Source organism: Dromiciops gliroides, chromosome 1 (assembly GCF_019393635.1).
Source record: "Dromiciops gliroides isolate mDroGli1 chromosome 1, mDroGli1.pri, whole genome shotgun sequence".
In the NCBI taxonomy this organism is placed as follows: domain Eukaryota; kingdom Metazoa; phylum Chordata; class Mammalia; order Microbiotheria; family Microbiotheriidae; genus Dromiciops; species Dromiciops gliroides.
Genome location: NC_057861.1, coordinates 683993456 through 684005995, shown reverse-complemented (window position 1 = coordinate 684005995; position 12540 = coordinate 683993456). Strand labels below are relative to the sequence as shown.

Genomic DNA, 12540 nt, shown 5'->3' with positions numbered 1-12540 from the left:
TCTGAGGACCAGTCTACCAGACTGGCCACAAGAACTCTGAAATACTGTTGACCAAGTTAGTGAGTTCTTTTCATGTTGGTGGAGAGAATGTCTGCTTATTCCTACAGAGTATGAATAAGTCCAAGAATTAACTCCATTTTTAATGGATGAAGAAACTGAATCTCAGAGAGATTAAAGTGACATAACTAATAAGTTTGGGAGGTGGGATTCAAATCCAGGTCTTATTATTCCAGATCTTCTTTCCATTATGTGTTGCTTTATTTTGGTCACTTGCAGGCATGTAAATGATTGGGGTGAGGGGTTGGATATTTTAAAAATCCACCTTAATGTTGAGTCTTATGTGAAGCTTGTTTCTTACTGATAGGGACATAGACTTTTAGAGCTTTAAATAGAATTTAGTTTAACTTATCCTTTAACAGATGAAGAGCCAAGTTGCAGAGAGGTTTAATGATGTATCCCAAATTAAAGACAGATAGTTGGTGGCAAAGAGAGAACTATAGACCTTGGACTCCCTGATATTTAGATGAGTCATCCTTCTGCTTTATTATACTGTATCGGGACAAGAAATATAAGATGTATTTAGAAACGATAATGATTCTAGCATCAACATTGCATATAGGCAGAGATACAGAGAAGGGCCTATATGTCAAAAGATAAGAAAAGTATGTCTTACTTTTTAGGTCCTTCCGAGCTGACTCAGCTACTGGAATAGTTCAATATTGAGGCAAATGTATTAGAAGGTAGAACTTTCGGGGGCAGCTAGGTTGCGCAGTGGATAGAGCACCGGCCCTGGAGTCAGGAGTACCTGAGTTCAAATCCGGCCCCAGACACTTAACACTTACTGGCTGTGTGACCCTTGGCAAGTCACTTAACCCCAATTGCCTCACCAAAAAAAAAAAAAAAAAAAAAAAAAAGAAGGTAGAACTTTCATCCAAGTGGGTATTGAAGTTCAGTGTCTCTAATAGAAAGTAATATAAATCACAATTGTCATAGACTTTTTTTTTTCTGGACTCAGTTAATTTGGTTAAATTTAGCTTGCATTTAGCAAGGCTCTACTATTGGGCCAGGATACTAAAAGGATTAAACCATCTCTTTCCTTAAGGAACTAAGCAGAAATGACATATATGTAGATAAATATATCCCAAAAAAGTACAAAATAATTTTGGCCTGGGGGATAGCACCAGCAATTGGGAGAATCAAAAGACCTTATGTAGTAATTGGGGGAAAAAAAATAGCACATATTCAAAATTCATGGTAGCATTGCCCTTGAGGTCTAAACTACCTTATAATTGAATCTGATTTCTAATTAGGTCCTTTCAATGGAGACTGTGTAATATAGTGGGGTTGGAAGCAAAAGACCTAGGTTTAGATCCTTTCTTTAATGCATAACATTGGGCAAATAACATATTCTCTGGGTTTCATTTTCCTTTTCTGTAAAATGAGAGCACTGCCTTATGGGATCTTTACAGATCCTTCTACCTCTGAATCCTGTTGCTCCTTGTACAGGGAATTCTGAGAAATGGTATGGCATAGTAGAAAGAGAACTGACCTTGAAGCCAGAAAGAACTAGGATCAAATCCTGGACTGGCAAGATTATAAGCTATAAGATTTTAAGGCTATAAAATACAGGGAAGGATGGTAACCCATATTGGTAATGTGAGCTCCCACACCAGGGAGTTCCTAATACCAGTGAAAGGACAGGTCAGTTCCCTACCCCTGTATCTTATATAGGGCAGCTGGGTGGCAAAGTTAATCGTGTTAGCCCTGGAGTCAGGAAGACTCATCATCCCAAATTCAAATCTAGCTTCAGACACTTATTAGCTGTTTGATCACGGACAAGTCATTTAACTGTTTGCCTCAGTTCCCCATCTGTGAAATGAACTGAAGAAGAAAATCACAATTGGTCAAGAAAACCTCAAAAGGAATCATGAATAATTGGACAAGACTGAAAATGACTAAACAACAACAGATATCTTCTATCTCCTTTTTTCTTTTTTTCTTTTTTTTTGATATACATATTGTTTCCCTCTAGTAGACTCTAAATTCCTTTTGCACAGGGACTGGGTTTTGCTGTCTTTTTTCTTCTTTGTATCTCTAGCAACTAGTCCAATGTCTCTTCCATAATAAGCTCTCAACAAATGCTGGTGAAATTATTGTTGAGTTGAATTGAATTCACTACACATTCCCTAGTGGCCCTAAACTTATGCAGATTTCTGGGTGCTCAGTAAATAGCAGTATAGCAAGGCTCCAGCTCATTTCTTTTTTTTTTTATACTCTTGAATCCTGGTTTTCTTTAAGTCCCAACTAAAATGCCATTTTCTACAAGGGGGGCAGCTAGGTGACACAGTGGATAAAGCACCAGCCCTGGATTCAGGAGTACCTGAGTTCAAATCCAGCCTCAGACACTTGATACTTACTAGCTGAGTGACCCTGGGCAAGTCACTTAACCCCCATTGCCCCTCCCCCCCCCCAAAAGCCTTGACTGATCCAACTTAATTCTAGTGTTCCCCCACCCCACCCAAGATGATCTCCCATTTATCGTTTTTCCCCCCATTTATCTTGAGTATAGTTTGTTTGTATGTAGTTGTTTGCCTGTTGTCTCCTCCATTAGACTGTGAACTTTTTGAGGGCAGGGACTATTTTTTTTAAACCTTTCTTTGTATCCCTAGCACTTACCACAGTGCCAGGAACATAGTAGGTACTTAATGAGTATTTATTGACTGAATCCACATATTTGTGGTTCCTCTTTTAAGAAAGAAAAAGGAGGCAGATAGAAAATAATTTAAAATCTTTCCACAAAATTTCACACAGTAAGTTGGCTGAAAAAAAAAATAGATCTTTTGGGAAAGTTCTTTCAGCCTTGGCCTGGGTAAAGATACTGAGGAAAGCAGAAACAGAGAAATGGCTGTAATAGAAATTCCTGAGATTCCCAGGTGTGGGAGGGAGAGATGAAACCCCTCTTGATTATCTCCACATGGCAGTTACTGGGTTGGGGGCAGAGCCACCCGGGAGGGGAGAGAGAGTGCTGCTAAGGGACTTCAGGCTTGCTTGCAGAATACTGAGGGACATTATGCCTTCATCACTCAGAGCTGGAGAAAAAGTCTGTGAATACTACTCCAGCAGCAGCGGAGAAAGGAAAATAACCACTTGTGTGTACTGTGGCTTTGTAGTGAGGAGGGAAAAAACCCAACCCAGTTAACTATCTGTTAAAGGGCCCAAGATCTTATCCAGTCTGCCCAGCCTGAACAGAGTACAAATTATTCTGAGCATAGCATCTCGTTAAGGTCTTTAATCCTTCCTATGGGATGGAAACCAGCCCAAAATAATGGATTCGGTGGACCCAAGGGACTGTTTAGGAAGAGTAAGAGAAAACCAGAGCCACAGCATAAATTAGGGTGTGCACAGAAAACACTTTAAATGTATTGATTCAGAGTGTCTTTTTCCCCACTGCTTAATTACCCAGGGGCACCAAGCAAGATAAATGGTGGAAAGAACATTAATATGGAGAGAGCATATTCTTTGCTCTCTCTTTCTTCGCTCATTTTAAGCTTACAGAGCACTTCTCCAAATATATCAACTCTGGCATATCAAATGGCTTTTACCTCCCCTGTTAAATGTCACCATCAAAGACTCAAATATCTCTTGACCTTTTTAACTTATAAAACTGGATTATCACCAAAAACATTTGAGCTCCACATGTATCTACCATTTCTGTAGCCACCATGAATTAGGAAAATTTTTATTTTCCCTAAAACAATGTATGAACTAAATAAGTCATCAGGGAACATTTCTTGAATGTTGTTTTGTTTATCATTTTTGTTGGTCAAGTAGAAAAAAAATTAAAAGCAAGAATATCCTTAATGATGTAGTAGGGGAAAAAAAATAGGAGACCTTAGCTTAGACCTGGGTTTCAATTCTATCTCTGATACTAGTAGTGTGAGCAAATCTCTTTACTTCCCCAAGCCTTTTTCTGCAAATTGGGAATCAAAGTATTAGTACAACCAGGCTCAGAAGAGATGTTAGATGGGAAGTATTTCATGGGACAAAAAGTTCTATAGAAAAGCATCATCATTTCTCCCAAGTTTACAGAAAATTGTGAGTTTCATCCTCTCCCAAGTGTTTCAGCTATCTGTTGTCATGACCCCTTTAGCCTCATTATTTTTTCACGATTTTGAATTGCTGTTTTCCAAACTCTGTGCCAAAGCTGTTGCCGAAGCATTCCAAGAATTCTTAATCCCTGGAGCAATGGCCCCCAGGAAGCCTGCACTGAAGAAATGAATGTGACAGTTACTGTGTTGTTCTGAATTACATAATAGGAAAAGAACCACTTTTTTTTTCATTTCTGTCTATGAAAAATGTACTTCGCCAAGACTTAAATTTGTGAGCCACTGGGCTATATGGTAGTTACCCTATGTTTGGGTGCATAAAGGTCATATGACCACAGCTGCATAGCTGGGAGAAATCTAAGCAGTCATCTAGCCCAACCAGCTTATTTTGCCAGCTGAGGAAATTGAGGCTCAGAGAGAGTGAAGTGACTTGCCCAAGCCAAAGATTACTCAAGTGGTAAGTGACTAACCTGGGATTTGAACCCACATCCTCTGACTCCAAAGCCAGTGTTCTTTATTACCTCCTGAAATAGTAAATAGATGCTATTGCAGTTTCATCCCAGGGGAATGGCAGCCCTCAACAATGATTTTGTAGGCAAATTCCATTCCTACATTTAAAGAGTTAAGATCAGGGAACAGGCGTGGGGATATTCTCTGACAAAAAAAGAATAGAGCAAGGCCACAATAATCATAATAACCCACATTTATCTAGGGCTTATGGGTTTACAAAGCTACTCAGGGAGCTGGTTGCTAATTGAATTTATAAACAAAGCCATGTTTTCAGGGGAAGTGCTTTCCCTGCTATTTCTAGGACAAGTCCTGTGATAACAGGAACAAAAAACTAGAACTTGGATTTGGCTTCTGCATATTCTCATTCTTTAATAAAAGATATTTATTGTACAATTCAAGAATCTTTCAGTCTTTCAATCTTATCAAGGCATTTTCTAAATCCCCCAGTGGTTTTTTTAATTGATATCTTTTAAAAAATTTTCACACCTCTCCCCCAGGAGTATTCCTTTATAGCAAATAATTTTAAAAGAAAAAAAAAGAAGGAAAAAAATCAGCAAGGTCTATTAATACATCAAAAAAAATCTGATATGATTTGCAATGCTCTATACCTATGGACCATACCACCACCAAATCAGCAAAGTCTTTTTTTATCCTCATTTATTGGGCCACATTTGTTCTTTGTAAATTCGCAACATTCATTTTTTATTGTCCTTTGGTAGTTGTTTTTGCATGTTGTTTTCCTGGCTTTCCTTGGATCACTTTGCATTTCATGGAAGTTTTCTCATGCTTCTCTATATTTGTCATTTTACTTGTCTATAGTTTTTCCCTTCCTGATTTAGATATTAGGATTGCATTTGTTTTATGAAAGGAGTTTGGTAGAATGATTTCTTTACCAATTTTTAAAAAATAATTTGTGTAATATAGATATGAATTGTTCTTTTAAAGTTTGACTAAATCTAAACTAGCTTCTGGTAGTAGAGGTGTTTTCTATTTGATAAGTAATATTCATCTTGGCATTTACCCCCCCTGCACCCACTCCTAAGGGTCTTTTTATTATATAATCTGTAATAGACTATTCCCATTGAGTGTTTTTTATCTACAGAACAAATAAAGCTGGTTTACTAAGACCCCAACACACTGTGAGAGATGCTTATCATATTTTAGTAATTTCCAATCCTATCTGGCTAGTGGGAACAAGGTTTGCAGCAAAAGATAAGGAATACTAACCCTAATCAAGTAGCCCAGTAGAATAGCTAACATTTCTATACTTCATTATGGTTTACAAAGCACTTTTCCAAATACCTTGTAAGGAAGATAATAAGTTGATTATTTCCATTTCACAGATTAGGAAAACCGTCCTGGTTAGGTTATGTGATTGATACATTGTCGTGCAGCTATTAAGTGTCAGAATTAGGCTTCAAACCTGGATCTTCTATTCCATATTCTTTCACAGGCATAGCATTCTGAAGGTGAAAAGATTTAAAGTGAATTGTAAATAATTGAGGACCATTTTAAGAGTAAAGCCAGAAAGGCAAGTCCTGCCTCCAACAAATATTGGTTTTGTGACACTGAACGAGTCACTTAGCTTCTCAGTTATTTAGAAAGCAGAGAGGGAGCTTGCCTGCATTGGCAGAGAGAGTTTCCTCCCGGGAACTTTCTCCATATCAATGAAATCCCCAGTCCAGTCCCTATCCACTCTCTAAGAGAGAATCTGAATCATGTCCTGTATCTTCCACATTCTAGCTCTGCATTTTTTATCATGTCACCTCACTGTTTTCTTTTGCAAAATGGGCTCAGTGGCAATACACATTTGACTTAACACAGTTGTTCTAGGGAAAGTCCTTCCTAACCATGGTATATAAGTGCTCTACAGATGTAAACTATAAATATTATCAAATGCCAGTAACATAATAACTTAAACCATTCCTGCAAGTGTTGAAAGTGAGTTGGGAGGGGCAGCTAGGTGGCGCAGTGGACAGAGCACCGGCACTGGAGTCAGGAGTACCTGAGTTCAAATCGGGCCTCAAACACTTAACACTTACTAGCTGTGTGACCCTGGGCAAGTCACTTAACCCCAATTGCCTCACTAAAAAAAAAAAAAAAAAGAAAAGAAAGTGAGTTAGGTCCATCTTGTGATGAGAGAACATCACTAGCCTGAGAACAAAACTTAGTTTTGAGCCCTGAGAGGAAACTAGTTCCATAAAAGTTCTTGTAAATAGGTATTTTCCCCCTTGATGCTTTTAGATAAAGATATAAACCCATGCTTTCCAAGTTCTATATTGTTGTACATCCCTGATTCTCTTTATAGAACAGTGTATTTATTTTGCATTTTCTTTATTTATTTTTCTTTTCTTGTCCAGCTCTGCGATTTTTATGGGGGAGAGGATGGGGAGAAGCATGTGGTTCTCAGATTGGAAACTTTCTCCACCTATGCAAATCAGGAATTTCTTTTCTTAAGAGAGTTGCCTTGGGGCAGCTAGGTGGAGCAGTGGATAGAGCACCAGCCCTGGAGTCTGGAGTACCTGAGTTCAAATTTGGCCTCAGACACTTAACACTTGCTAGCTGTGTGACCCTGGGCAAGTCACTTAACCCCAATTGTCTCACTAAAAAAAAAAAAAGAGAGAGAGAGAGTGAGTTAGTTAGTTGCCTGGGCAGTAAGAGATTCAGTGAATTGTCCAGGCCTACTGTCTGGATGTATTAGAAAGTTGAGGCTTGAACCTAGGCCATGCATAGTCTGAAGCTTGAACTTGGGCCATCCAGACTATGAGAAGGACACCCTACTTTGCCTCTCCCATACACCGCGTCAGGGTGACTGGATTGGTTTGAGGGGCTGGACTTCGGCAATTTGACTTCTCTCTGCTGAGGCATTCCTTCTCCTTTTGTACTTATCGGTGCAAATCTTATTTCTGCCTCAGCTTGTAACTGACTTTCAATAAATTATCATTGCTGTTGCTGGCTTTGCTGTGTAACCTGCATCCAAACCCCTGATTTAGATATAAGGCTCTTTCAAGAAGTTCTGTTAAATGTCCTTTTCATCTCCCTTATGCTGGGGTACTGTCCGATCCCATAGCCTTGTCTCATCATCCTTCTTTGTAATTATTTTCCCAGCCCCTTTTACCTTTAGAGAAATTCTAGGTGATGTTGTATAACCTTCTCTTGCCATAGTAGGGTCATTGTCTTACAGAGTTTATTTGTTCATTCTTTGTCCAGTCTGATTTCACATGCCTGAGCTGTGAAGTTTTTTTGTAATGTCTTAGCTCATTCACTGTTCACTAAGTTGTTACACTATGAATTTTATTCCATTTCTATTTTTTAAACAAAACCTCTGAAATACTCTAGTCTGTAACTTCATAGATAAGCATGTAACCTCCATTAGTAGATATGCCTACCTACTCAGTGCAGATCTCTTTCATATATATACATCCCAAATTTGGCAAGCGACATTGCTGAAAGGGCTAACAGCCTTTCTCATGTTCAGTTAGCATTCCATGTATACAATTGTGCAGCGAAAGCTGTCCATCAGTTCTCAGTTTTACTGTGTGACCCACTTTTTTCCATTCTCACATTTCTTGAATGTTTTACTGTATGACACATTTTTCCATTCCCACATTTTTTGATGTCCTTTAAACTATTTCTCCTATGTAATTCTTTGAATCTAAGGTGCTGTGCCCTACTCATATCTTCCTGAGTTCAAATCTGGCTTCAGACACTTAACTAGCTGTATGACCCTGGGCAAGTCACTTAACCCCATTTGCCTCAGTTCCTCATCTATACCATAAGCTAGAGAAGGAAATGATAAATCATTCCAATATCTTTGTTTAGTTGTTTTTCAGTCATGTGTGACTCTCTATGATTGCATATGGGTTTTTCTTGGCAAAGATGCTGAAACCAGATTTGAACTCAGGAAGATATGTCTTCCTGATTTGAGGCTCAGCACTCTATTCTGCTAGCCCATAGCTACCCAGTTGCTCATAAAAACCAGATTAGAAATATCAGAAAAAAGTGTATAATGTCTGTGCAGACCTCTTTCAGAAAGAGGTCTCTTGCTAATCATCACTGATTTAGCTTCAACAAAATGAAGTCTGAATCCTTTCGCTGTAATTTTGCGTAGAAATAGGTCTTTTGAGTTTATATTTAAAAATAAACTACTGCCAATGTCTCTGACACTTCATTTTGTTAATTGAGAAATCTTAAGCTACCCAAATAGTAGAAATCAATTTTAATTTATTTCATAATGCAACCCAAGAAGCAGCTTGAAAAGAAGCCAGATGAATCAGTGACACTGTGTGTTCATATTTTCTCTTGTCTACTGAGTCAGAGGATGGAGCAGGAGGAGGAGAAAAATAGAAGGAGATATTTCTATAGAACAAAGAAACCTAAGTTTAAATTTTGGCTTCAAGATTTACTAGTATGTGACACAGGGCAATTTCCCATTGAATCTGAGAGTTGCAAGGGGTCTCAGGACCTAGTGAAGCCACACCTTACCAAGAATCTCCTCTACAGTATCTCCCTAAAGTGGTCATTGGGCCTCTGGCTAAAGATCTCCAATGCCTTGCCCAAAGCAGCTCACTTTGCATTTCTACTACTCTCTTGGTTAGGAACTAGTTTTTTGTTTGTTTGTTTGTTTTTCTATCAAGTGCTCTAAATGTGCCCCTGGACCACTTACACTAATTACTTTTAGTTCTGCTTTTTAGGGTCAAGCTGAATAAGACTTATCCTTTCCCATACAGGCCTTTCAGTAATTTGACCACGCTAATCTTCACTTTGCTCATCAAAACAATGTGAGAAAAATACCTTGTCAACTCTAAAGTGCAATGCAAATGTTAGTTATCTGCTGAAATCTTAAGAGACAAAAGTGAATCAAGTACATATCTGGAAATAGGTTTGAAGGTCTCCCTGCTTTTGAAACTGGAGAGATCTGGAGTCAAGGCAGCCAAGTGAGGATTTTTTTTTCTTTCGCTTAACCTTGTATAAATGTAAAATGACCAGGTGAACAAGGAGCACCTCTTTCCATGTACCATGTTTTAATTGGCTAGTCTATCTGTGGTCTTCATAAAGCTGCCAGGATGTCAGGCATTTCATTTAAAAAAAGTTATAATTTCTGAAAGTACAGACTATTTATTAGAGATTTTCCTAACAATTTTGACTAAAGTCTATTTGTGTTTGTTTTTTTTTCCCTCCCCTTCCTTGTAGAACCTCGGAGTTACACTGAAGGCCTTAATCACACAGTGGTGATGTCAGACAGCCCAATAGGAACAAACCCTGCTGTGTTTCGGTCTGAGAGGCCAACAACTCCTTCTTGTCAGCGAACCTATCCATCTGCCTGTACAGCTTCAAGCAATAGCTCCCTTCAGAGAGGCGAGAGGTAGGCAAAACTTATTGGCAAATATCACCTTATTCCCCTTAAAGAAATGGGCTAGGTCATAGAGGGATTGATTTTCAAACTGGATTACAGCTGTCTACTTTTCTCTGAATGTATTCATGAGTCAAATAAAGCATTTTAAATAAAGAACTTTTATCTCCTCAGAAGACTTTGTTATCAATAATATTATTATATAATACTTCATTATGAAATCTGTCACTGAAATATTAATAGTGAATATGAGGAAATTAGTTCTGGGACACCTCTCTGACCATGACTCAGTAGCCCTTAGTTAAAATATCATACTGTGAGAACTATGGGCATAGGGACAATGACCACATTGGCCATTTGTCTCCATTATCTGCCATGACCACAGACTCCATTGGTCACAAAGCAGCAACTTCTTATGGAGCAAATGAATACAATTAGCCATATGCCAGTAGAGGGGTTAGACCTCTTTCCCTATCAAAGATGAATACAATAAAAAGATTGCAAGGACATTTGGTCTTTATACTGACTACCACTAAGTGAAATAACTCTGGACAAGAGACAGATGAAATAGAAAACTGCCTCAGCTTTTTAATATGTAAAATGGTGTAGTTTACTGCCCAAGCTACCTCACAGAGTGGTGGTAAGAATCATATGAGGTTGTAATTATTTTATTAAATAAGTAAAAAAATACACAAGTGAGTACCTGTGCAATTCGCACTTTAAAAAAGATGAATAAGATGTTTCGTCTTCTTCCACCTTCAAATTTGAAGAATTTATAATCTCAAAGCAGAAATAAGAAACTGTACAAAAATGAGCATGACATATCCCATTTTACTAAAAGTACAGGGGATTAGGGAATTTTAAAAAGAGAGATTACCTTCTGGATATGAGGATTAAGGAATATGTCTTAGAGAAAAGGCACGCCAAGGGAAGGCTTAAATGATGTGCAGGATTTATCAACAGAAATGACCAAAGAGGTCATTCTAGGCAGAAGGAATTGACCAGACCAAAGTCTAAAAGCAGGAAAGCTTGGGTATGTCTGAAAAGCATATTCTTTGCCCAAAGCACTGGGTGCATGAAGACCACATTGGGACATAAGTATGGGAAGGGAAGCGTTGGCCATATTGTAGATAGAACGAAGTGCTAGGTTAAGGCATATGAACTTTATTCAGTTGATGATGATGGGGTCTTTGAGGGATTTGGATTAGAGGAATAATATTAGAGCTGCAGTTTAGGGAAGATTATGAGGAAAAACTTCTTAGTGCTTATATTTGTCCAAAGGTAGAACAGGCTTCCATAAGAGGTCGAAGGTTCTCCTTCCTTAGAGGCTAGTTGTCTGAGTGTGTTACATTCAGAATTCCTTTGCGTTATGAGTTGGACTAGTTGGCATTTGAGATTTCTGCCAACAGTCAAATTTTGTCACTTGCTTTTTCTACTGTATGTGGTGCTGCCACATTGTCCTCATTTTACCAGTTCTTTTGTTTTCTTTTCAAATAGTCCTTCCACAGCAGAGCACCAATGGCTAGAGAGCAGTCCCAAATCTACTCTTTCACCACAACTGTCAATGATGGGGAGCAGCCGACCCACAGGCTTCCTTGTTGCTTCCGAGTTTTCCAGTCCAGTACCAGATTCTTCCCTCTTGTCTCATTTCCCACCTACGGAGCTGCAGGTTTCTAATCTAAACAATCATGAAAACTCACCAGCAGAACAGTCCCAAGAAATGTTGGGCAACCCAAGTGGCCGAGCCTTCCTGAACTTTGGTGTGCCTAGCATTGGCAACAGCCTACAGCCAGGAGAGAAGCCAGGGACCTTACTGACTAATTCTAATGGAGCATCTAAACCGCCAATTGCCCCACTGACAGGAGTTGTCGACAATGGCTTCTTGCCCCATAATTTTCTCACAGTGGCCCCTGGACACAGCAATCAGCACAGTCCAGTCCTACCACACACAGGCTTGCCCCTGCATTCACAACCACCCCTTCCAGAGAAGAAGAGGGCATCTGAAGGAGACCGCTCCTTTGGCTCCGTCTCTCCATCTTCCAGTGGCTTCTCCAGCCCCCATAGTGGGAGTACAATCAGCATCCCTTTCCCAAATGTCCTTCCAGACTTTTCTAAAGTTTTAGGCACCTCCCCCTTGCCAGGTAGGTGACGTTGTTTTATATCAAATGATCAGCAGTCTCTGCAAATTGAGTATGACCTAGCCTTCAGAGATGAATTCAATTGAATTTCTGTTAAGAAAACTTGAATGTTTATTAAAAAAACAAATATGCATTCACTGGCTCTTGTGTAAATTTGTCTTAAAAGACAAAAGGCCAGATTAATTGGAAGCTTTGGGACAGTATGGGATTGATATAACTAATTCTTGCTCTGGTACCAACCCACTAGCAAAGGGTGATCCAAAATGCCTCCTACTGGGGCAGCTAGGTGGCACAGTGTATAAAGCACCAGCCTTGGATTCAGGAGGGCCTGAGTTCAAATCTGGCCTCAGACACTTGACACTTACTAGCTGTGTGACCCTGGGCAAGTCACTTAACCCCCATAGCCCCACCCGAAAAAATGCCTCCTATTGAC

The 12540-nt window shown here is 39.1% G+C and overlaps 1 protein-coding gene across 4 annotated transcripts in view; it reads left to right on the top strand.

The window, feature by feature from the left end:
• TNS3 (tensin 3) overlaps positions 1–12540 on the top strand; it is a 429194-nt gene that overhangs the window by 380121 nt on the left and 36533 nt on the right. For all 4 annotated transcript variants that reach the window (XM_043964868.1, XM_043964867.1, XM_043964866.1 and 1 more), the window contains 2 exons: positions 9810–9981; positions 11467–12110. In XM_043964868.1, the coding sequence (XP_043820803.1) occupies positions 9810–9981; positions 11467–12110 (816 nt within the window). The remainder of the gene's footprint in view (positions 1–9809; positions 9982–11466; positions 12111–12540) is intronic.